At 41.0% G+C, this 26924-nt stretch overlaps 2 protein-coding genes across 3 annotated transcripts in view; one reads left to right on the plus strand and one right to left on the minus strand.

The window, feature by feature from the left end:
• Positions 1 to 2629, minus strand: part of PEAK1 (pseudopodium enriched atypical kinase 1) — a 117774-nt gene extending 115145 nt beyond the window's left edge. For both annotated transcript variants that reach the window (XM_084876569.1, XM_084876568.1), the window contains exon 1: positions 2468 to 2629. The gene's annotated coding sequence lies outside the window, so the exon portion shown is untranslated. The remainder of the gene's footprint in view (positions 1 to 2467) is intronic.
• Positions 2630 to 2825: 196 nt separating this feature from the next.
• The window catches only part of HMG20A (high mobility group 20A), a 92515-nt gene continuing 68416 nt past the window's right edge, over positions 2826 to 26924 (plus strand). The window contains exons 1-2 of the mRNA XM_084876895.1: positions 2826 to 3351; positions 23874 to 23966. Coding sequence (XP_084733021.1) covers positions 23878 to 23966 — 89 coding nt within the window. The 5' untranslated portion in view covers positions 2826 to 3351; positions 23874 to 23877. The remainder of the gene's footprint in view (positions 3352 to 23873; positions 23967 to 26924) is intronic.

Genomic DNA, 26924 nt, shown 5'->3' on the forward strand with positions numbered 1-26924 from the left:
GGTCTCTAATGAGAAAATATGGCTGGTCAAAGACACATGCCTCTTACAGTGATAAGGAGCCAAGAATTCACACTTGACATGCCAGGAGCCACAGTTTGGTTCCTAAATTACTTAATCCATCCAACAAAAGAGTTAAAACAACAAAAGAGTTAAAACAACAAATCTCTCATGAAAAATGCTAATCTCATGATGCTTTACCATGGAGCCATGTAGAAGAGTTATTATATGTAATGTGCCAGAGCATGAATTTACGGCTGATGCTCATTTGGCAAATGTGGTTTGCACTGCTAGATGTTAAAAAACATGTATGTAAATAAAAGTTTTTAAGCTCTCAGATTTAAATATTTACATTACTGTAAATGTATAAAGATAATTGTTTATATGAGTTCATATATAATACATTCCAAGAACTATCTTTTTTAAAATTGATTTCAGAGGGGGTGGAAAGGAGGGGGAGGAGAGAGAAACATCAATCTGAGATATTTCCCCCTACTGGGGAACAAACAGGTAACCTTCCTATGCACCTGACAAGGCTCCAACCAACTGAGCCATACTGGCCAGGGCTCCAGGAACAATTTATTAATGTGATTGTCACAAACAGTTATGAAGTGGCATTGTATTTCTTTATGGTTCTCAGGATGAACACTTAACACTGAATTTTAACAGAATGTTAAATGGCATACAAGAATTATCAAGGAGGTTTCTCTGTACTATCACTAGATAAAATGAATAGCCACAGTATCATTATAGGTCAAAGCAACTTTAATTTTTCCTTTCATCAAAACACTTTTCTTCTCACCCTGGAACCCAGGCACACATAAATATTAACCCCTAAATGGGGGGGAGGAGAGACCTACACATCTAAAAGCCTTAAAGAAAATAATCTGACATTTCCCCCACCTAATATAGTCATGTTAGTTTCCAAAATAAAGACATAATAAAATATTTCCTCCTTTTCCCCTCTGACCGTTATGGAAAGATGTTTGTTTTTTCACATAGCTTGTGCATTTGTCATAGCCAAAACTTACCAGCAATGGTATGCATCCTTCTTCCATTAATTTCTGGGCTAAGGCTACAACTCCAAATTTGAAGCCAAGAAAATTAACCATACCTGCCATTACAGTTTACCAAATGAGTCACTAAAGAGCAGTGCCGGGCACTTCAGAAAGTAACTAAGGTAATCAGTGAATTGTGCGATCTAGAAATTCCCTGAGATTAACAGGGGAAGCCACCATGGAGCAGGTATCCAAGACTGTTCATGGAAAGTTTTACCCTGTGGATAATTCCCACACTGCAGAGAGCAATATGGGTTCTCCAACAACAGACATCATTTCACTTATCAGGAAAAAAGACGTCGTGGGCTAAACAAAAATTAGAAGGTAGGCCCCAAACGAATCCTCAAAGCAATCCCAATTCAGGAGGAAAGCTATTGACATACATCATCCAATGACCTAAAAAATAGCCTTTTATACAAGTCTCCAAAGATTTAATTCAATGTCTACTCTTACATTTAAACAGAAGCAGAAGAAAACTGAATTAGGTTTTCTACAGCAAGGCCAATAAAGATGAAATCTAATTTTCCTTTAACTCACCGCCAGCCTTCCAATAACTCCATTCCACAACTCTCAAATTTCTACACTTGGATCTTAAAAATAAGAACGTATTGCAAGAAAGTAGCATTTAAAGGTGGGGGGGCTCCTCTTTCCTGTTGCTCTGGGCAGTCTTTAATGTCGCCAAAGGACTAAAAAGAAAATCATGCTCTCAGCAGGGTGGTGCAAAATAGGAGGGGGGAGGGGAGTAGGGAAGGGGATTCAGACGTCAAGTCCTCCTGGCAGGAGGTAAGGAAAGTTGCAAAAACGCATAAATCAAAAGGCAAAGGAGAAAAAAAAAAAATGACCAACAGAATCCCCAAACAGCCGAACGAACCCGCAGGTTACGGGGCTCACAAGCCTCAGCCCGAAGCGAGCAGGCACAGAGCTCCCGGGTTTCGTCCTGTTGTTGTAGGCGAGGCTGCGCCGGATGCTCCGGGATTTGGAGCGGAATATCTGTGCAGACTTAGCAGGAGCGGGAGGAGCTCTTCCTGCCGCAGCCTTCACTTTCTCCGGCAGCCTCCCGGCCGCGCCCGGGGCGGCTTTTGGCGCCAAGTGCCAACTTTCCCTCCTCTGGGGAGCACCGAGCTACCCGGGATGCCGGAGGAGGGGAAGGAGAAGGAGGAGGAAGAGGAGGAGGAGGGAAGGGAGAGGGGGAAGGAGGATGAGGAGGAGGAACGGGGGAGGAGGAGGGGGAGGGCAGTGCCGGCTGGCCCCGGGGTGGCCTGAGCCGAAGTCCCTGAGCGGCTTTCCCCAGGCGCCGCGCCCCGCGCCCGGATTCCCCCGGGTTAGCCTCTCCCGCCCGCGGCGACCCAGGTCCCACTAGTTGGAGCCAGAGAAGAGGACGGAGGGGACGCGGGCAGCCCTGCCACCGTTACCTGAGGCATGCACAAGCTGCCGCGGTGACCACCACCGCCGATGGGCCCGTCCCCTTCTTGGTCACCGCGGCCGCCTCCGCCACCAAAGCCACTGACTAACAACTAACTACCGGCCCCGCCGAGTCCGCTCGGCCGCTCGGCCAGCCCGCCCCCACGCCGCCCCGCGCGCCGCCCATCCGCGCGCACTCGGAGACGAGCTGGGGGGGGTGGGGGTGGGGGCCGAGCACGCGCGCGCACGGGCCCTCCTCCCGCTGTGGGCACCTCAGTCCCGCGGGAGGCGTTACCGTGTCCCTCTCTCAAGTTCGTGCCTCAATAAAATGAGGTCTAGAGGGCCCCTGTTTGGCTCCGGAGGCTGGGGTGAGGGACATTTCGGTTAAAATAAGTTCCTGAGGCATTGGGCCAGTGCCAGAGCCGCTAGATCAGCCTGCGGCGGAGTACATAGTTTAGGTTTTCAAGGACGACAGCATCAGTAAACGCCAATTCCAGCCCCAATGCTTCCTGCAGGCCGTAGCAATTAAAAAACTACATCTCCCATAATCCTCCGCGAAAGTGAGGCTCCCTTGCGTAACCACGTTGGCCATCGTCGCATTCGAACAAAATAATCCCTTCATTTTTCTGAAGGTGTCTGGCATAATATTTCATTTTCTCCTCACCGAAACAACCTTAAGTGTTACTGCGATAACGGAAGTTGCCTGTGGAAAGGTGTTTAAGACGATAAGGCAAACAGAAGGAAAGGACATCGTAATAAAGCACTGCGGAGGAATTTTTCTCCAGCTGTGAGACGCCGGGACGAGTGAATGCGATTGAAAGAGGCTCCGAGAATTGTCCTCGGTGCAGGGGGCTTTCTTTAGCGCCAGGCTCCTGCCTAGCCCCATCGTCAGCAGGTCAGTGAGCAAGGCGAGCTTGGGGATGGCTACAGTGGAGGGCCCTGCACCCTCTTTTGCCATTGTTAATGGCTTGTCTCGGTTTGAGGTCCATTGAATGGAGGCGCCTCACTTCCGGCTGGGGGAGGGGAGGAAGGCTGTCCTCCGGGAGGGGGAAGCATAACTCACTTCCTGTGGTTAAAGCGATAGTGGGGTGTCACCTGTAGCAGCTAGGGCTTGAAGAGGTGATACTTGGTGTCATTTGCATAGTCTATGTTTTCAAGTGTTGGGGATTATGTCTTCTGTGAAAAATTTGGTTATTAAACCAGTTTGTGTTGCTAATGTCCCACCCTCCAGTCACAATTAATGTGAGGTTTATTTCACCATGCACGGCGGAATATTTCCTCCTCGACAAAATTTTTCTTAATGCGTTCTCAAAAGAATTCTAAGCCTCCTGTTAAAATTATCTACTCATCTCTTCAAGATGGCACACTTTCTCGGGTACCTCTGCTACCTACAGTCCCGCGCTCACCTAATGAGATGTGTGTCACTATCTTGGCATGCTACAGGAACTCTGTAGTCACGGCTTATTACAGCACTCGATATTTTACATAAATTATGAGGCATATTCACCTTACAAGAATGAAAGTATCATACTGACGTACTCACATACTTGGTATTACCTTAACTAATATGATTGGTATCTTAACATTCTTAGACTTGTTGATTTTAGGCTACAGGTTATGCCCTGTATCTGAGAACAACTTACTCAACCTTAAATTCTTACATGTAATACATAGTTTTTCTGAAAGTTAGACTGTAGCACATCTTTTCTTTTTGTAATTTAATTAAATCCAGATAGATTAAAAAATGATATCTAGTTTTAAAGCATGGTACAAGGATGAGATTCAGCTTAGATTTTAAAGGCAGGGGGATTGGCTCACAAAGGACAAAAGGTGAATACATCTATTTTTCTTGTATTCTCATTGTTTTATAAGAAACTATATGCAAAGTGGTAATAAACACTCAACAGTTTTGATCCCGTGGCTTCTTATTTTCAAGTACCACAATACTTGAGTGTGTGGAAGGAATCAATCAATATAGAGCTTAGGAAATCTCAACTTTAGTAATTTTAGAATATCTGTCAAATGAACTGTAATGTCCTTCAAGGATTTTTAAAAGAATAAAGCCTGTGTATATTATCCTTTTGGATTTTTATCTAATTTATCCTCAGAATTTGCAATTATTTTAATTCTAGTTCCTTTAAAGTTATTTGGTTTAGAGTTTATTAAAAAACATGTTTTAAGCTAAATGTTACAGTAAAAGGAAAAATATATGTTAGCCTTCTGTAAACATAAAAGATCTCAAACCCTAAAATCAAAGAATTATCTTTTTAAAGAGTACAAAATTTCTCCAAGTAGTTGAAAAGGTGAGACAAAACAATGTCTATTATTATAATGTTTGCCTCAAGCAAGTATTAATTAATTGATTAGAGAGAATGTGTTCACTCTCTTCTTTATTAATGTAATATATGATCATTCTGACAAAGTAAACTATAATATTAGGAATTATTGAAGTAAGTAAAGATTTTGGAGCTAACTTGAAAAGATAAAGATATTAAAATTTTGATTGAGATACATTGGTATTACTGTTGTGGGGTCGAACCCAAGGTTCAAAATAAGACCACTGGAGGCTAATGATTTATTTAAAAAAAAATAAAATAAAAAAAAAGCAGGCAAAGATTTATTGAAATATCTGGCCAGGACAGCCGCAAGAGCTCCACATGCAGGTGGACACCACATGACTGCACTGCTTCAGGGGCAGGTAGTTCTTTTTAAAGGTTCTGAGAAGGAAAACCCCTATTTTGCAACAAACTGTTGTTTGGAATTTTCTGCTGTTCTTCCTAGATAAAATGTTGCTTTCTAGTTTGCTTTAGCCCGTTTGAAGAATGATGAAGATAAACTTAGCTGTTTGACCTTGTAGGCCAGAGACCAGATATGCCCACAATCTCAATACCATGCCAGGTGCATTTTTTCAATTGGATAGAACTGTATTGTTTACAAGGCCAGCATCGAGATAACCACTAAGTGCACATAGGGCTGGCTCTTTAGTAAAGAAAAGTAAGTTCTGCCTGTAACCTTGGTTAGAATTTGAATTCATCCTCCCTAAGCCCATCTCGCGATGAACAGAGCAAGTTTCTCCAAACTCTTCCCCTGCACCGTTCGACCTCTCGGGAACTCTGCAACAGTTCAAACCACAGGAATTTTCCTTTGTTCTAAATTCCAAATCCTAAAGACTATATTGTAAAAACTGGGGTCAGCCCGCAGGGTCGTTCCCAGTCACATCCTGCTGGACATTGGAATGTGGTCCTATCTTGCAGAAGCAGAACTCAGTGGTTAATCTCCAGTTTCTATCTCCTGTGGTCCTGGTCCTGGGCAAGGGAAAATTGCCTTAGCCTCCAGGTCTCCACCTGGAAGCTAAGGTAAACTTTCTGTGTAATCAGGTGCAGGAGCCAGACTTAGCTGGGTTAAGATTCAAACAGCAGTTTTAACAAAGTATGCTTGCCACTATATTTTCATTACCTTTTGGAAATTGTCTTTGGGAAGCAAAGGAGTTTTTTAAATTGGTTTCTGTGCTATTCCATGAAAGAAATGCACATAAATAAAAATTGCTGCAGCTGAAAGACTTGATAAATGGCAGTTATATATTGTTTCCATCAGATAAATATTAGAAAAGCTTATGAAAAATAGAAGATAAGTCCATGGAAAAGTGTGCCCGTGGAGAGGTTTACTATCTTCTAAAGCAGTGTTTCCCAAACTTTTGACATATGTGTACCCCTTCTATAATTTTCGTAACGCTGAGTACCCTTCATACTCATGAGAACGTAGAATTAGGCGCAGCTAAGCACGGTGCAGTGAATATCCCCACCAAACTCTTCCCGTACCCCTGGGGGTTTGCGTACCACACTTTGGGAAACACTGTTCTAAAGGCTTCTTTTTTAATATTCTTGATGTAGTTTTCATTGCATATTCTAATAGAAACATACTATCAAAATTAGAAAAATGCTTCTATATGTGTGCTGTTATTATCTTAGAGTTAATTAATTTGAGATTTTTCATTCCATTGATCCTGTTATCTTAGAGTTAATAATTTGAGATTTTTTATTCATTTCATTGTGCATTTTTTAGAGTTTTTAGATTAGATAGTCATTTTATTTTCCAAATGTAGTCATTGAATACACTGCTCACAGCAGTTTGAAATATTAAAACAGTAAGTCAAAATTCTGGATTCCATCTCATTGAAATTTGATTAACCATTAACCACAGAGTGCTAGGAAAAGTGTCTTTTCATTCTTTTGTCACCATTCTTTGTAAAGCCATGCTAATATTATATAGCTATTGCTTTTGTTTGCTGTATTAGTAGTTTTTGCCACAAGGTCCAGTGTTAAAGAGTGTATTTGAGTGTTTTTTCAAATTTACTCCTCTACTGTTTTTAATTTCTATTTCAGGGCCTTCAAGGGTATTAAATAAGAATAATCCTTACATGACTTTTCCATTATTTCAACACTAGAGACTCTGTGCACGGATTCATGCACCAGTGGGGTCCCTCAGCCTGGCCTGCGGGATTAGGCCGAAACTGGCTCTCTGAGGGATCCCGGATTGCGAGAGGGTGCAGGTTAGGCTGAGGGACCCCACTGGTGCATGATCAGAGGCAAGGGGGAGGGAAAGCCGGGGAGGACACAGGCGGTTGGCCAGCTGGGGAGGGACTATGGGAGGGCTCCAGTAAGTGTCTGGCCCAACTCATCCAGTCCTGTTGGCCAGACCCCAGCAGCAAGCTAACCTAATGGTCAGAGCACCTGCCCCCTGGTGGTCAGTGCAAGTCATAACAAGTGGTTGAACGACCTTAGCATATCATTAGCTTTGATTGGTTGAACGGACGACTGGACGACCGGACACTTGGCATATTAGGCTTTTGTTATATAGGAAAAGTTTATTGACTGCGTACTATGTGCTAATCACTGTTCTATGAATATAGACAAATATCAAACTCTCTTGAAGTTTACTCTAATTTCTAAATTAAAACTGGAATTTTGCTCCCTTGTTATTCTTAAGTAAGGTCTATAGTATGATCGTTTTTCATATTTAATCAAGAAGCTGTCCTAACCTTGCTCTCTCTTAGTGTTGATCTCTTAAGCCATTCTAAATCCAGTTTTGAATATTTCAGCCTAGTTTTTCTTCAGGCCTTATAAAGCTATGTTTTAAATATTCATCCTTTTTTATTGATATGTGTGTGGCAATCCTACTACCCTGCAATCATTTGTATGTTAAAAAATATCGAAGTGAATATTGGGGAAAATGTGGAATCAGGCTGGCGTCAACATTTTACTCTCTAAGCTTACTAGCTTGGCAACCTTGAGCAATTTACGTGGCCTACCTGAGCCTCTGTTGCCATAAACCTAAATGGACTCATTCAGTAAATCAAGAATATTATATAAAACACCCACCACAATGCCTGGTGTATGGAGCATAATGAATGCTATCATTTTACCCTCAGTCTTACTTTTGCTATTCTGGCTGTTAGGATTTGCCCACATATTAAGCCTTACATATTCCAATAAGTATGAGATACAGTACATACTAGGACTATTGAAATTCTTCTGTCTCTCCCTAACAACATGCTCACTTAGCAATCAAAATGTTTATTTTCATGTGGAAATGAGATATCATTAATTTCAGTGATCACCTTAGAAAAATATACAAAATAGAAAAGTTTTAAGAAAAGGTTTGGTGAGGAGTCACTAAAGTAATTTGAATTATTATAGGAAGATATTCAAGCCATTCTTCAAATGCTAAGCCTAATATTTAATGCCTTTCACATTATGACCGTATCTCTCATTACCTGCTTATGTACTCCTAACTGATTGGTTTCTAGGGAAAAAAATTCAGTTCTGTATCCAGTCTTTCTATTATTGTTTATGGTATTCTTTGTCTAAAAACTCTCTTTTCCCAAGAATTTCTATCAAAATGCAACTTTTTGGGGGCCCCTTTCTCAAGTACCACCTTCAATTCAAGAAATATTTCCTGATGTCTGTCTTCTCTTTCCACTCTCTCAATCATATGTGCTCTGTTCATTGACCCTCCATTTTGTTCTTTTCTTATGGGATTTATTAGGTCTAGTAATAATTAATGTCGTTTTCTAATACTTTTTTTAAATCGAATTTATTTAAACAATACAACAAAATTTAATCAACAATATAGTTGCCGTTGTTTTCTACTACTTGTGCCCAACGCTCAGGAAGCATTTTAATCCCTCTGTTGTAAAATTCTTGTGATTTTGATGCAAAAAATTCGGTCAATGCATTTTTGAGGCATTCTTCATTATTAAATTTTTTTCCAAGAAGAAAGTTTTGCAAAGAACGAAACAAATGGTAATCGGAAGGGGCAATATCAGGAGAATATGCAGGTTGAGGGAGAACTTCCCATTCCAACTGGCGCAGTTTTTCAGCAGTGATTCTTGCAGTATGTGGTCGTGCCTTATCGTGGTGAAGAATTACGCCCTTCCGATTAATCAGCGCGGGTTCTTTTTCTCTTAAAGCTTGGGCTAACCTTTCCAATTGGGCACTATACACTGCACTTGTAATGGTTTGGGTAGATGGTAAAAGTTCATAATGAAGAATTCCTTTAAAATTCCACCAAACACACAACATCACTTTTTTCGCATGCAAGTCAGGTTTTGGCGTGGGCTGCGGAGCCTCATTTTTGTCCAACCATTGAGGCCGCCTTTCCAAATTAACATACAGCACCCATTTTTCATCTCTGGTAACAATTTGCTCTAAAAACGGCAAACGGTTTTGACGAGAGAGGAGTGAACTGCAAATTGTGACTCTTTGATTATGGTTGTTGTCGGTCAACTCATGAGGAACCCATTTTCCAAACTTTTGGACTTTGCCAAGTGCATGCAATTGATTGGAAATTGTTTTTTGTGAACAATTTAAAGTTGTCGCAAGCTCTTGTTGGGTAATTTGAGGATTTTGCACCAAAAGAGCTTGAAGAGCTTCTTGACCAAAATTGGACACACGGCCTTGACCACTCTTGTCATCTAACGAAAAATTTCCCTCGCGAAATTTCTCAAACCAACGCTGGCATTTTCTGGCGCTAACTGCATCTTGACCAAGAGCACTACAGATGTTTTTTGCAGCCTCACTTGCTTTTCTTCCTAATTGGAACTCGTAAAGCATGCAGTGCCGAATATGCTCTTCATCCGCCATCTTCTTAGCCCTAGTTTTGCAACAAAAACCAAACCAAACACAAACTTTTTCAAGCAAAACTTGTTAATTGCACTTCACACGTTCTGTAGATACCACGTGTTTGAAGGTTATGTCAATACAAGTCAACGCCAAGCAAGATTTTAAATGAATGTTTAAAAACGACATTAATTAGTACTAGACCCGATACTATATAATGCTGTCTCTATTGTTATTGTGGGGGGTTTTTTGTTGTTTTTTTTTTGTCATTGTTGTTGTATATAGAGTTTATGTACTACCATGAAAGGCTTCAGACTATATCTTAGTCCTATTTGTGTCTCCTGTCATACCTGGCCTAGTGCCATGCAAATCATAAATATTCAGTAAGTATTTGTGGAGTTGAACTGGCACTTGGGGTAAGATATAACTAATCAATAAATTTTATTCATTATTTATGCCCAACATCTATACTAATAAAAGAGAAAGATGCAAGTTGACTGTACCTTACGACGCCCACTGGCCAATTAGGAGTGAGTATGCAAATTAACCCAACAAACATGGCAGGCTAATTTTCAAACACAGGTGCCAAGCGGTCTTGGGTGGGATGCAGGCATTCCACACCATCCCAGCCAGCCACTCTGGGCAGCATGGGAAAGCAGAAAGGTGGCTCCGGGCTGGAGCAAAGGTGAAAAGGCAGCTCTGGCCAGAACCAAGGTGGTGCTGGCAGCCAGGGAAAGGAAGGCCCATTCTTGCATGAATCTTTGTGCATTGGGCCTCTAGTTAAGCATAAAATACATACTCTAATATCAAGTGAAAGAGTGAATAAGTCATCATTTCTTCATTTGTGGGTATCTCAGGGTGCCAATATGTCATGAGCATATATTAACCACCTATTGTATGAGCTGAACTATGAGAACTGATTCCTGCCCTCAGTTTATTTGGAAAGAAGTTGTAATTAATGTGTGCAGACTCTGAAGACTGCAGATATTTGAGTGAAGGTGGGTGTTGATGTCAGTATAGAGTTGTTTGCATTGTGAGAAATATCCCAGGCTATATGAACTGAGAAACAATAGATTTGAATATCAAGAGATAATTAACTTGCAACTAACAAATCCCCTTAAAATGCATTTCTTATAACCTATTAAAAGAGTAAGCCCAATGAAAATTAGAACGCATTTGCAACAGAGTAATGAAGATACAATGTATCAAAATACATGTGAATCAGCTAAAATTATTATTGATGGGAAATTTGTAGCCTAAAATGTAGATGCCAGAAATAAAAATGTCAAAAGTCACTTATCTAAATATCCATCTAATGAAATTAGGAAAATAACAGCAAATTAAAGCCAAAGTTGAAGGAAAGAAATTATATAAAAAAGTAGAAATGAATGGAAGAGACAACACAGTAGGTAATATCAACAAAGCTAAATATTGTTCTTTGAAAATATCAGTAAAATGAATAGCCCTCTAATAATGCTGGTCAAAAAAGAAAGAGAGCATGAATTACCAGTATTAGGTCATTTCTCCACAGATGCTAAAGTTCTTAAAATCATCAGATTTTATGAACAACTTATGCAGGCAGATTTGAAATCTTTGATCAAATGAGCACATTAAATACATTTTACCATAAGAGGCACATGAAGAAACATATCTGAATATTATTTTTATCTCTCCCTCTCTATGACAGAAAACTTCCCCCACCTGGTGAAAGAAATAGACTTATAAGACCAGGAAGCACTGATAGTCCCAAACAAGATGAACCCAAAGAAGCCCACACCAAGACCCATAAGTAAAATGCCTAAGGTTAAAGACAAAGAGAGAATCTTAAAAGCAGCAAGAGTAAAGCAGTTATCTACAAGGGAGTGCCCATATGATATCAGCTTATTTTTCAACAGAAATGTTGTAGGCCAGAAGGGAGTGGTAAGAAATATCCAAAGCAATGAAAAGGGAGGGCCTACAACCAAGGTTACTCTACCCAGAAAAGCTCTCATTTAGAATTGAAGGTCAGACAAAGACCTTAACAGACAAGAAAAAACTAAAGGAGTTCATCACCACCAAATCAGTATTACATGAATTTTTTTAAAAAAATATATTTTTGTTGATTTCCCAGAGGAAAGGAGAGGGAGAAAGAAATAGGAACATCAATGAGAAAGAATCATTGATGGGCTACATCTTGCATGCCCCCCTACTGGGGATTGAGCCCACAAACCTGGCATGTGCCCTTGACCAGAATGGAACCTGGGACCCTTCAGTTCACAGGCCCATGCTCTGTCCACTGAGCCAACTAGCTAGGGCCATAAATGTTAAAGGATCTTCTTTAAACAGAAGAAAAAAAAGGTTAAAAATATGAACAATAGAATGGCAATAAATACATATCTATCAACAATTGAATCTAAAAGTTAAAATAAATTAACAAAATGAACTGATGAATAAAAGAGAACCAAGTATGGAAACAGAACAGACTGGTGAATCACAGAGGGAAAGGCAGGGGTGGGAAGAGATTAACCAAAGGGAATATATACACACAATACACACACACACACACACACATATGTATTTATACATACACGCGCATGCACGCATGACCCATGGACACCGACAGTAGGCTGGGGAAGGACTTGAGGGGGTGGGATCTGGGTGGAGGAGAGCCATGGAAGGGGAAAACGTGGGGGACATCTATAATACTTGCAATAATAAAGATTTAAAAATAAAAAAACAAAATGTAAACCCCAAGGTAATAACATTTTCCCATTCTTCCAGGTACGTGATACATCTATTTACTTAAACACCAGTTGAGAACCAAACTATTATATATCTTTGCCTTTGAAGATATATTTGTCTTCTTTCCCCTTCTAGAACAGCATTCATTACATTTCATAAGTGCTTTGCATGCAATTTCAAAGTTCAGTGTGGCCTCTCTACTGGGACATTATCAGTCTTTTGGCAATCAGTGGCTTAGTATCTGTGATTCGGTTTAAATCACCCTTCAAGAACCAAATGAAAGCAGTCTTACAGAATCCTGATCATATTCTTGGGAATTATTTTATTTTCCAACTTATTGTAGTTCAGAGACTTTTGGGTTTCACCAAACCAATTCCTCATTTCCTTCTTTTGTTAATCGTGGCCACAAAACCTTCCACCTACTTTATTACTCATTTTGTAGGGACTTGACTGTTCAGTAACATTAGAAAAATTACATCTGAAGGCATATGGGTTGAGTAAAACAAGTTTATAAAAGGAAAAGGAAGAAATGTGTGTTCTCTGAACTTCCTTTGTTTATATGATCTGTTTATGTGTTAAGGTTAGGTAGTCCAGCTGTCTCCCTATGTTTCTAAAATAATTAGATATCTGGGAAATATCCAAAAAGGGTAGTGTTGTCATAATGAATGAAAAGACACTTCATCTGTCCACTCCTTTTGAGGTGTGGGAAGGACACTGAGCATTGAGTTTCTTCAAAGGCCATCCTATCTAATGAAAAGGGAATATGCAAATTACTATCACAAAGATTGTGCCGCCCACAGTGGAGACGGGTTTCTGAAACACAAGATGGCTGCGCCCTAAGCAGAGGTGGATTTCCCATAGGAGTCTTAAGAAGCAATCAGCAGGGAGCTGAGGCTACGTGGCGCTGGGCCAGAGCAAAGGACCTGAGCTTGCGCCTCCTGCCTGGTGGGGCTAGACAGGGGACCTCAGGCCGCATCCCTTACACCGGTGCCAGAGTGGGGAACCTCGGGCCTTGCCCTCTGCCCAGTATGGCTTGACGGGGACATTAGACCAGCGCGCTGGGCCAGGGGACTGCAGTCCATGCCCCCTGCCCCGACACAGGGCCAGGGAACCTGAGGCCACACCCCCTGCCCAACAGGACTTGACGGGACCTCAGGCCAAGCCCCCCACTCGGCATGTCTTGACAGGAGCACTGAGGTTGCACCCCCCCACCCTGCGGAGCTTGACAGGGGCACTGAGGCTGCAGCCCCTCCTCCCCCACCCGGAGGGGCTTGATGGGGGACCTGAGGCTGCGCCCAGCATTGTACCAGGGGACTCGGGGGTGGGGCCAGCCGGGTCTGGATGTGGCCCAATGAGAGTGTGGCCAGCTGGGTCTGGGTCTCACACAATTTTGAGGTACTGCTGGTGGGTGAGGACTTGACTCTGGGTCCCACAGCACTCCCCAGACTCTGACAGGAGGAAGATTTTCATATACATTTTACTAATTTTCTTTTATCTCTGACACTTCTATTAGAGAAAGGGCAAATAGCAATATTAAAATATTTCCTCCAATCTCCTTTTAATGTGCATGAATTTTCTGCACCAGGCCACTAGTATATTTATAATGGGACTTTTAGAAAGAAGCCAGTAAAATGAGCCCTTTTAAGGTTTGGTAGTATATACCTGACTACTTGAATGTTTGCTCTGGGTATACAGTTTGATCCTATTCCATCTAATTGATAAGTTTTCTTTTGATAGGTGAATATTGGTTTAAGGTTATATTATTAGTCTTTAAAGCTTGGGCTCTAATCTGGCCTGTGTATAATGTGAATAAAATTTAAGTACACTTGTGTCAGGCTTTTTTTAGAAAACATCTAGAATGGATTTTTGCAGGATTTGTTACAGTCCCCTGTAAGCCCTCTATCTTGAGGAATTGAAAAGGATTAGCAAGCATCCATGCACATGAAAGAAACTTGTTACTGTGTTGCTGAAGAGAAGTTCCTCTCTATGCTTTCCATGCTTTATCCATTATAGTGGATAGAAGGTAAACAGAGATCATTTTTTTTCATATTAAGCTATTTATTGAACTTGGTCTGCTAAATAAATTTAGAAGTAAAAATGAGAAAATAAAAATAAGGAGCAAATCATTCATTTAGAAGTTAATTAATTTATTTTAAATATATTTTATTGATATTTTACAGAGAGGAGGAAGGGAGAGAGATAGAGAGCTAGAAACGTCGATGAGAGAGAAACATCGACCAGCTGCCTCTTGCACACCCCCTACCGGGGATGTGCCCGAAACCAATGTACATGCCCTTGACCGGAATCGAACCGGGGACCTTTCAGTCCACAGACCGACGCTCTACCACTGAGCCAAACCGGTTTCGGCTAGAAGTTAATTTATTGAATCTTTAGAATATGGTGTCTGTGTCATCTGCATTTATTACTTATTTCCAGCTCAATAGGATGAATTCTAGCTCTGTTTTGGCTGCTGCACTTTTTTTTTTTTTTTTAATATATATTTTATTGATTTTACACAGAGAGGAATTGAGAGGGATAGAGAATTAGAAACATCAATGAGAGAGAAACATTGACCAGCTGCCTCCTGCACACTTCCCACTGGGGATGTGCCCGCAACCGAGGTACATGCCCTTGACTGGAATCGAACCTGGGACCTTTCAGTCTGCAGGCCGATGCTCTGTCCAATGAGCCAGACCGGTTTCAGCTGCACTTTCTTTTTGATTGCTAGTTCATGAGGAGTCTTAGGCAGGTGCACCTGAAATAATTGTGGGAGGAGCTCCCAAGTAAACTCCTAATTTGCTTCTCAGTTCTCCCAGTTGATTGAAGCACTATTTCTTGAATGATTTTCAGTTCCACTTATGTGACTAATATTTGTGGTCACTTTTGATTGTTTTGTTTGAATATCACTTTCATTATGAATGGAAGGCTGCTGCTTTTAGCAATATGGATTAAAGTCCTGGGTGGTAAGCACTGAGGGGGGAAAATTTTTTGTAGTGTGTGGGAACCCTAATCAGAGAACCCCAGATGATTAAGGCCAATTTGACATATGTATTCGTGCAGGCAAGGACACAGCCGTATTATTAAGTGAAAGGCCCCTTTCCTTATGCCTGTGCATTGGCAATGACTAAGTAATAGCAATATATGTACTATACAAGCGCACCCTTATGTAATCTGTTTATGTTAATGTAGGACTAACATCACTAATTGCCATGAGGCCTCTTTTCTTTGAGTATATACACTAATTGGCAGGAGTCTCTTTTGAGTGTGTATATAAGTTGCCACTTATATACACACTCAAAAGAGACTCCTGCCAATTAGTGTATATTGTGGTATGCTTTAGTGCTGGTGGTATGCTTTTGCGGGGCTACTTTGGAGAACTCCTGTGTCTGATGGCTCTTTCTGTAGGAATGTCTACTTGGTCTACATTAAAGTCTCTCTTGTATATTCTCACGACTTCTCATGTATCCGTCTAATACCTGGCGTCCAAGGAGCTGTGCTCCCACATATGCTAAATAAAATTACTCTCTCTGTCACTATCACGTACCTTTCAAGTCTGATAACTTCAAGGTATAGTAATTTATTTGTTTTCTTCAAATTAGCTTAGTTTCCTGTACCCAGTTATACTTATTTTTGTTACTCATCATGGTCATGTAGAGCATATTTCTGACCTAGAAGTATGGTTTCCTTAACTCTGAACCACATCATTCTGCCTTCCATTCTCCACTTTCTTGGCATTATTTCCCCTTAGTGTTGTATCATAAATCAGCGAATGAGACACAAAATGCCTTAATAAGCCAATTAGGAGTTGTTCATTGCACACGGCTCAGAGGCAGATGTCTCTTCCAAATCTCTGAGCACCACATACAGGAAGTCTCCCATATTTATACTTTTTGAGCTTTTTTGTTTTCAGATATTACAAAGGGCTCTGTGTGAGTTATTGTTACAGACAGTTGTAACCTTGAATACATTCGTAATGAGTTTGTACTTGACATAAGAATATGGTAATTGTTATCAGTATTAGTCTATGTTAGTTTATTACATTGGATGGCTGGCAGTTAAGTTTATCTTTCTGTATTATTTGAACTAAAAACAAAGTCATTTAAGAGACTGTCTTAAAGTGACAGAGTTTACAATGATAGAGTTTACAGGATTAGGGACTATCTAACAGCAGCAAAGAATTTCAAACAGCAGTTTTATACAAGATAAAGGTTACTATAACTTCATTCCCCACTGGTTTTATGTAAATGAGTCAAATCATTGACTCTTGGGGGTGGTTAACATCGTTGACCTACTCAGCTTTGAAGTTTCCTTTACTAAGTCCTATAAAGAGAATTAATACCGTGTTTCCCCGAAAATAAGACATCCCCTGAAAATAAGACCTCTTTGGGAGCAAAAATTAATATAAGACACTGTCTTATTTTGGGGGAAACAGGTTAATACAGTGCATGTGAAAGTTTTATCTTTAGAGAATCCTTCTGCCTGTGCCATGTTGGGATCCCGTTGACATTGACTGCTGTGGGAATGGTCAGGATGATGGTATGTGGTCCCCTCTAGGTAGGAGTCAGTCCTTGAGTTGTAAATTTGTTGACCCACACAGAGTCAGCAGAGCAGGAGGGATGGGCCGGATCAGAAGTTGGCACAGGCATAGTGTCTCAGATGTGCTTCAGGATTGCTTTTTGAGTAGACTGAAAAGCCTGTAAGAACTTGAGTAAAGATTGGTTATGGATTTCAGCTTTTCTAGATTGGCTTTCCATGTAGGCTGGTGAGGTGGGTAGGTCACAGTCTGAAAAAATCACTAGAATCTATAGAGGCCTCACTGGTTTTAGGGCAGCCACCTGAGCTGCTTCCTCTGCAGCTAGTTCCCTCTTGCTTCTGGGGAGTCCCCTTGTCTTACATACGTAGAGGTGGAAAGACTTGGATACATCTGCTAGTGCTAGTTGACCCATCATCCTTGCTCTGCTCATGTCTGTATAACTCCCTACTATGTATTACCTCAAGGATCCTGGCTCTGAATTCTTTCAGGGAAAGGGGACGCCAGTATTCGTCTGAAATTACTTCCTGCTGAGGCAGATCAGAGCTAAGAGATACTTGCTGTCTGTCATAGGGACGATGAAGCCTGGGCACAGAAGGAGGTGGGTTTGTGACCTGGCGGAGATAAACTGTAACAAATGATCTGGTAGAAGGGAAAGAAAACAACTTCTATTGAAATAGAATTGTTCTCCTCAAAATTACCTCTATGTTTATCAAAAGAACCAAATCAAGACCAATTCATCTCTTGTATTCAACTTGGCCTGATTGTTTGCATAAACACAACAAGGATGGTAATTGACAACCTTTGCTGGAATTTCATGATTATTGAATTAGTGTACTCTGTAGGACCAGGAAGCCAAGTTGTCCAGCTGCTATCAGGCCTGTCTGCAGTATCTGCTGAGTTAGGTGAATCCCCCACCTGCAGCAACTCCACCTGGGCCCTTGCCCTAGGCTTCAGGTTTATCTTGGCAGCTCTACTACTCATCGCGGCCCAGAGTGTGTGATGGTTCCGCAAAGATGCAGAGGCGCCCTTATTGCTACCCTTCTTCTCTGACCAACTGCCAGTGAAGTTAGGGCATGGGCCTGATGCTCCAGTGCCAGCTATTTTCAGGGCTACCAACCAGGATACCATACCTTCTTTGTGGCACTCTTATTGGCTTCAAGTCTTCAGACCTCAGACAGGGCTTTTTAAAAAAAAAAAAAAAAAAAAAAAATGACACTCCAGTCAAAGTTTTTGGTCAATAAAAACACTATTGTAAACTGGTTTTATTGAATTTATGCAAAGAAATGTATTGCCATGACTTATTAAGCATTGCCAAATTTTGGAGGAATTATAAAAGGAGAAAAATAAAATAACCTGCTTTAAGATCTTCTGATTTTTCTTGTCAGTTCTTTTAAGGGATTCTTCAAAGTAATATTTTTCTAAATGTATTATAACAAAACAGTAACTTTCTTTAAATGGCAAGAAGAAATTTAAAATGTGTCTACACTTAGTCAGCTGTCCCTGTAGCAGGGTTCCCCCAATGACTTGTCCTTAAACTACATATGGTCTCTGGAAGTGGTGAAATGCCCTCTCAGAACAGATTAAGGAAGCTTTATGCCTTTACAGGTCTCACATGACACAGGACCTCACAGGGTCAGTAATTCCTGTAACAGAGGGCTGATACTTACCACTTCACTACTTCCCTTTGTTCCAAACAAGTTCTCCCCCGGTTTTCTAAAGTTGAGGTTTGTGCCACCCCTGACATGGGCATGGTCACACAAGCCTGCAAGGCAGTATATAGGTTGCCAACTGTCTCTCAGTAGAGACCAAAACCTGATGGGTATTTTTCTTTGCCCATTTTGGCACCTGCCCTTTTGGCAACTGCATTCATATCTGTAAGACAATTAAAGGTTAATTTTTACACTAGAAGCCCAATGCATGAAATTTGTGCACAGGGTGGGGGATGTCCCTCAGCCCAGCCTGCACCTTCTACAATCTGGGACCCCTCTCACAATCCAGGACTGCTTGCCTGCCTGTCTGCCTGATTGCCCCTAACTACTTCTGCCTGCCTGCCTGATCACCCCCTAACCACTCCCATGCCAGCCTGATTGATGTCTAACTGTTCCCCTGTCAGCCTGTTTGCCCCCAACTTCCCTCCTCTGCCGGCCTGGTCACCCCTAACTGCCCTCCCCTGCTGGCCATCTTATGGTGGCCATCTTGTGTCCACATGGGGGCAGGATCTTTGACTGCAAGGGGACAGCCATCTTGTGTGTTGGAGTGATGGTCAATCTGCATATTACTCTTTTATTAGATAGGATAGAGGCCTGGTGCATGGGTGGGGGCCAGCTGGTTTGCCCTGAAGGGTGTCCCAGATCAGGGTGGGGGTTCCCTTGGGGTGTGGGGCAGCCTGGGAGAGGGGCCTGTGGTGGTTTGCAAGCCAGCCAGGCCCCTAGCAACCCAAGCAGAGGCCCTGGTATCTGGAATTTATTTACCTTCTACAATTGAAACTTTGTAGCCTAGAGCAAAGCCAAGCCCCCTGCTCACTCTGTGGCTGCCACCATTTCTGTTTGAATTTGTTTACCTTCTATAATTGAAACTTTGTAGCCTGGAGTAGAAGCCTAGGCCAGCCAGGGCAGGGAAAACTTGGCTTTCTCTGTTGCCGGGGGCAACCCTAGCCTGCTCTCTCCAGCTCTGTGACTGCTGCCATTTTTCTTGGGATTTATCTTCTATAATTGAAACTTTGTAACCTTGAGTGGAGGCCTAGGCCAGCCAGGATGTGTGGAAAGCCTGGCTTCCTCTATTGTCCAAGCCTCTCAACTGCTCTCTCTGGTTGCAGCCATCTTGGGGTTAATTTGCATACTCGCTCTTATTGGCTGGTGGGCTTGGCTTGTGGGTGTAGCGGATTGATGGTTAATTTGCATACTATTTTATTAGGTAGGATAATGAAGTATAACATTAGCACTGCAGCTGCTTCTTATAGCTAAATCTTCTGCTACCAAACATAACACATTGTAGGGGTAGTCAAACATCTTAGGGAGGTGACAAAAGTCTATTTTAACCTTTTCACACAAAGCAAAACTGTCCTTGTCTCTCTGGAATCATGTCCATGACAATGCAGGCATCATCTAAGTCTGTTATACAGTTTTCTGCAGGCCACTGTCAGGGCTGTGTATGGTGGTCATTTTCTGTTTCTAGCCACAGACACAGTTTGTCCAATTTCCCTAAAATGCATTCTGGCATGGGAGAAAGTTGTTATACATTGGCAGCTTAACCCCTATACTACTGGGCTTGGACCTCTGTCTAGCAAACAACAGTCGCTAAGTTCAATATGCAGCCTCCGGTACTCCAAACCCTACAGGTTCTCAGCTAGTCCCTCAGTCAGACTCCTTCTGTATAGGAGCTTCTGAAAGTCCTGAAGGCTTTCCGGTGCATGGAAAGTGCTTTTCCTTTATTCTCTCCGGTCTGAGATTTTGTACACGTAGGCTTTTTACATTTAAGGGTACATTTTTTTTTCTCCTGTAACAGTTGCTTTCCCTCCCAGATTTTTCCTCTTTGTGACAGAGGAAGTTGTGACATAGGCAAAGACTGTGACTATGGTATTCAGGGATTATAAGGTGGAGGGAGATGTGCTTCCTCTGGTGCCAGGGGAATCACCGAAGACTTGGAAGGTATCCCCCTTCTGGCAATTCCCTTCGCAGTGCCTCTCTGGAGCCAGTAACTAATACCCACACCCTGATTTGTAAGGCACAACTCTTTATCCATGGTGGGGGATTCTGAACTAAATCTAACCACTTATCTATGTAAGGAAATTGATCTGGATGTCTGGGATCTCCTGCCACTTTACTCGAAACTGCTTTCACACATCTGGGATCAAGATACCCTGGGTCTATCCAGCCCACCCTGAATTTGGGCCATTCTGACTTGCATAAGTTTGTAACTTTTTCTTTGAGAGCTTTATGCCATATTCATCCTCTGAGAAACCTTCTCTAAAATGCCTTACCATGTATTCCAAGGGGGTTTTGGCCATGCTGGCCGCCCCCTCCCATTGTGAAACAGAGAGAGACAATTCCCACAGAGAGAAAAAAATAGTAACAGCTGGAGTTTTGGAGAAAACCATAGGCCATTGCTGTAGCAATCCCCTCGAGGCTGGGAGTGACCCCTGGTAAAAAGTGACTCTTAGTCGGACAGGAAAAATAGCGAAAGAGGATAAGGGTGTGTTGGGAGATTTCTTGTGGACTGAAAGCCTAGAGGCCCTTCTGAAAGAAAATATATTTAATCCAATTACAGATGCTGTCAAGATCAGGAGTGAGGGAGGAAGGGAAAGACTAGGTTATGTCCTCTCTGAAGATCCTAATAAATAACTGAAAATGGCAAGTCAAACAAAACATACAACCATGAAGACAACAGACCACACAAGACACACAATCAGGGTTAATGGGTCCATAGATAGTCGTTTATAATAACACTAGTTGGATTCCCTTCTCTTTGATTTCCCACAATTTATTTTTCTAGGCTCAGCCAGAAACCTCCTACTTCAGCATTAGATCTGCCTCAGGTGGCTTGAGTGGGACCACGCTGTCACAGGCAGAATCTCATCAACCTGTGGGAGTTTTTGGCAAGCTCTGCCCCGGAAGTCTCCATCCACCAAAAGAGATAAGACAAGCCATAAATAACAAGTTCTTTGTTCTTTGAATTTTACTACTTTATTGCAAATAGTTAACTTGAAAAGACTTCTCTATTGCTTTTCTTACAAGCAATATTGGAACCTAGCCGGCCTTTGTTTTCTCTGAGCGAAATCCTTTCACAAATTGATACCTTTAAGTCTACCCCAGAATTCCAAAATTTTAACCTAATACAGTAAAATCACCTGTCTAAGTGGCCTGATTCTTCTCTGACAGAAAAAAAAACCTGAGAAAAAGGAGATCCTCAGCAGCTACTTGGGGGGTTTTGCAGTCCACCAGAGCACCCAGCCTTAAATAAATCAAATGTTTTAGCCAGACGAATCAACAAAAGTGTATAATAAATCAAAGTAGCTTCTGCTTTTACACAGACTCTCACACTTATATTTATTGACCAGTTAATGAACAGATAATTATGCCAACACAGAGAAACATCCGTACTCATACTCTCTCAGTAGACTAGCCCAAATGGAAGCTGAGCAGATAACTGAAACAATACCCAACTTCCCTAATGGATGTGGAAGCACTCCTGGCACCCACGCCCCAAAACTCTCAATCAATGTCTGGCTGAGAACCTATCGGAGGAGTTAAGACTATGTCCAGTACCCTTCTCAGTAACAAAGTGGCTAGTCCCAAACAGCAAACAGCAAAATGAACTCAAAATTCCGTAATTGAATTTTAATTCACTCACCTTCAGAGGCTTTCTTTTCGATGATTCCAAAAGCATGGAGAGGCATGCCAGGTGTCCCTTGTCTGGCTGTCATGACCACAGAGAAGCATCTCTGGGGCCCTGGAACTTCATCAGGTGGCACCTCCCCTAGAGATCCTCAGGGCCTGACAGCCAGGCAGGGAAGGCCGTCCATCCCTGGCGTCCGAGAACAGGTACAGGCAGACATTTGTTCCTTATCTCTCTGGGGCCTCCAAATGTTGTATCATAAATCAGCAAATGAGATACCAAATGCCTTAATAAGCTAATTAACTAGGAGTTGTATTAGGGGTCGTTTATTGCGAGCGGCCCATAGGGCAGTGTCTCTTCCAATTATCGGAGCATCACATACAGGAAGTCTCCTGTATTTATACTTTTTGAGCCTCTTAGTTTGCCAATATTACAAAGGGCTCTGTGTGAGTTATTGTTACAGACAGTTGTAACCTTGAATACATAGTGAGTTTGTACTTCACATAAGAGTATAGGAATTGTTATCAGTATTAGTCTATTAAATTGATGGCTAGCTTGCAAGGTCAGTTAAGTTTATCTTTTTGTATTATTTGAACTAAAAACAAAGTCATTTTACAGAATAACAGACTGTCTTAAAGGGACAGAGTTTATAATGACAGTTTACAGGACTAGGGACTATCTAACAATAGCAGAGAGTTTCAAACAGTAGTTTTTTATACAAGATGGATGTTATTATGCTTCATTAGAGGGCTGTTTGTCATCATTTAATCTAAGGATAATTCATTTGGAACTGAGAGTTGGTGATGCTATAATAACAATACCTTTCTTTATATAATAACTACTAGAGGCCTGATGCACGAAAATTGTGCAAGAGTACACCTTCCTTCCCTGGCACCAGCTTCCCTCTGGCCACCAGCAGGCACCTGGGACCTGAGATGCCCTCGCAGTCCCCACTTCATCCAGAAGGACATCCAGTCTAGTTAGCATATTACTCTTTTATTATTATTCTCAAATCACTTACGATCTATTAGCCTTTCTCTGTTTAGGAAGTACTTTCAGTTTAATCCTTTACAATAATCCTGTGCGTAGGTCAGTAATTTTGTCCAAGATAATTAGATTGTATCTCAAAGAGGTTGAATAACTTGCTCAGTGTTGCAGTACTGCTTAACAATTTCTTCAGGAAATGAAGAATACTTTTAAAGGTATTCTGAATAAACAAAAAAGGAATTTCCATACTGTGACTAGGTTGTAAAAAAAATCTAACTATTTTAAGTCTGTTCAGTTAATTAAGACGAGGAATGAAAGCCCATGGTTGTTTTTTTTTGTTTTTTTTTTTTACATATTTTTATTGATTTCAGAGAGGAAGGAAGAGGGAGAGAGAGATAATAACATCAATGATGAGAGAGAATCATTGATCAGCTGCCTACTGCACACCCTCCACTGGGGATCAAGCCTGAAAACCAAGCAGGTGCCCTTGACCAGAATTCAACCTGGGTTTTCGTCAGTCTGCAGGCTGAGGCTCTGTCTACTGAAAGCTCATTCTTTAACCATAGAGTTTAAACTGATGTGTCTGAATCAAGAAGATAAATAATCAGGTCAGTTTCTATTCTGCTGCTGACGTGATAAAGTTAAGGAAGTCTTGCTCTTAAATTAGTGAAACTTGCACTGGAAGTAATTAAGCCATTATTTTTTATTCTCTCTTTCTTTTAGAGAGATGGAAACTTTGATGACTGGTTCCACCCTGCCTCCCCTTTATGCAGAGGAAGATGGCTCCAAGGAGAATAGTGATCTGGCTACAGCCCGGTAAGCAGCTGCATTGGGACACTATGCCTCTGCCTAGGCTTCAAAACAAAGTTTCTGACAAAGTATAGATGCTCAGGAAGCAGTTTATATCATAAGAATAGAAGGTAGGTAAAGAGAGAACTGTTATAATTTCCATTTAGCTGTCACTTGCAGTGCTCTGGCTCCTGTGAACAGTAGTATGTGGGGTCTAACAAACATCAGCAACTCATGATTAAGAGAATTACATAGTCAGCTTTAAGGAAATATCTATAGCAGCATTACCTCTGAAAATGAAATGCATTTTCTGTTTGAATTGCCATAGATATCAAGACAATTTTCCCCCAAAGGTCTGATTTTTTAAGATCAGATTTTTGAAAATATGGTTCTTTCTTCAAGGTGCCTAGGAGCTATAGCTGTCTTCTTATTTATTCTCCTATATAATTACTTTACTATGTTTGTACAGATAAGTAAAGGCATATAGAAAAGGGTTAGAGAACTATGGACTTGGGCAGAAGAGTGGTGATTACAGAAATGGCAGGGGAGGGATGGAGGTGAAAGAGGGCATAGAGGGTGTTAAGCTTTAGCCATTGACGGTGATGGGAGCTGTGAAGAAATTCACAACTTAGAGAAGAGCTGCAGAGATGAAATTTATTTTACTTTCCAAAAGAGGAAAGGGCCAATGTATTGCTAGTCATTCTCAAATCACTTACCACCTATTAGCCTTTCTCTGTACACTTAAGAGGGGCTTCTGCTTTTAAAGAGCAAGCAATTGAAGTTGCTAAGGGACAAGAAAGGAAGGGGGATTGTGTTGAAGGTGAGAGATACCAGGGGTTCTCTTAAAAAGTTAGTTTGTATGCTTTCCAGGAGATGATCCAGCAGATGTCCTAAGGAGGTGTCTTATCAGTATTTTTCCCAGTAAAACATGCTCAGAGCAAAAGTTATTAAAAGAATCTTATTTGAACTTTCTACTAAGTAGAGACTCCTTGGTGAGAACTATTCCTGAGATGTTAAAACAGCAAGGAGGAGGGGGATGCCATAATGTAGCTTGAGAGTAGGTTATCTTGTCCCAAAGTTTGAACAGAGGAGCTGTTTGAATCAGAGAAACCAACAATCTTGAGGGTTTAATTACCAGGTGCTTCTCATAAATTGTGGAAGGCCATAACAAAGAAAAAGAAAGGCCTCTGAATATAGGCAAAGAAAGCTAGGAGAGACTTAAGATGTAGAATGGAGAGAACTTAATGGGTTTCAAAGGTGATGGAATTTTTTAATTAACTTTTTTAAAAAGGGCTACGCTTGAAACCCATAAAAATCTGTTACACTTGAATTTTTATGTTTTCTATTTACAATTTATTTGCCAAAGAAGAAATATATTCACTAATAGGTTGAATTGTTAGCTAATCCCCAAAATGAATTATTTTAATATTGACTAGAGCTCTTTAAAATAGAGTATACTTTGTAATTCTGTTTCCTTCAAATTTATTTTGTACCTCATTAATATCTGTCTCTCACTTTACTATATTCAGTCTTGTTCTCCAATATTTTGCTAAAGTCTGCCTATTGCTATATCCAATTCATTCAATAATAACTTTTCTGAGTGTTTGCTATATACCAGACACTGTTCTAGGTACCATAGTAAACAATGATCAAAACAGACATAAATCCCAGCCCCTGTAGAGCTCAAATCCTTCCAGCGAAGTCAGACAAAGAAAACAGGATAAATAAGTAAAATATGTACTATGTTGATAAGAAGTATAGATTAAAATAACTATAGATTAAAGATAATACTAGCTATGTATTAAAAGAACTATAGATACAGTTTTAGATAAGATGGCCCAGAAAGGCTTTAATGAGAAAAATTACTTTAATAAAGGCCTAAAGGAAGGAAGGTAACTAGCCTGTAGTCATTCTAGGGTAGAGGGAAGAATAACTACCAAAGGTAGATATGTTTCTACCTTTTAGAAATAGCCAAGAGGCCAGTGTCTCTGGAGCAGAGTATGTGAGGGAAAGAGGAGTAATTGCAGACTACATCAGTATTTCTCAATCTGTAATGTACATATGAATTGCCTACAGAGCTTATGAAAATGTAGGTTCTGGAGTCAGAAAGTTGAGTTAGTATGAGAGGTTCTACATTTAATGAGCTTCCAGGTAATGGCTGTGCTACTTGTGTGAGGCTCATATTTGAGCACCAAGGAACTAGATCTTGTAGGATCTTAGAGGTCAAAGTGAGCACTTTAACTATTACTCTGAGTGAGATGGGAAAGCATTGGAAGGATTTTGAGCAGAATGATATGATCTGACTTATTTTTTTTTTATAAGATCCCTGTTATGTTGAGAATAAAGTGAAGGGAGCTGGGGTTAAAGTAAGAGAAGAGTTAGGCTCCTGAATAATTCAAGTGAGAGATGGTGACTTAAAGAACATCACTAGTGACTTTGACAAGAGTATTTTTGGTGGAATCAGGGGTCAAAAACTCACAGGAGTGGGTTTCAAAGATAATGGGAATGGGGAGTAGTGAGAAGTACAGAATTCTAGATATATTTTGAAGGTAAAGAAAACAGGGTTTCCCTGAAAGACCAGATAAGCTCTAAGAAGGGAGAAAAAAAGCAGTCAAAGACAACTCCAAGATTTTGGCCTAAGACAGTGGTCGGCAAACTCAATCAACAGAGTCAAATATCAACAGTACAACGATTGAAATTTCTTTTGAGAGCCAAATTTTTTAAACTCAAACTTCTTCTAACACCACTTCTTCAAAATAGACTTGCCCAGGCCGTGGTATTTTGTGGAAGAGCTACACTCAAGGGGCCAAAGAGTCGCATGTGGCTCACAAGCCACAGTTTGCCAAACATGCGCCTAAGAGAATAAAGGGATGGAATTAACTTAGATGGGTAAACTAAGCAGGTATGTGAGGGAATTTTAGGAGCTCAATTTTGGAGATTTTGTATAAGATATCCATGCAGAGAAGTCAAATAGGCAACTTGATA

The sequence above is a fragment of the Pipistrellus hanaki genome (assembly GCF_964339955.1).
Source record: "Pipistrellus hanaki genome assembly, chromosome: 1".
NCBI classification, from domain to species: Eukaryota; Metazoa; Chordata; class Mammalia; order Chiroptera; family Vespertilionidae; genus Pipistrellus; species Pipistrellus hanaki.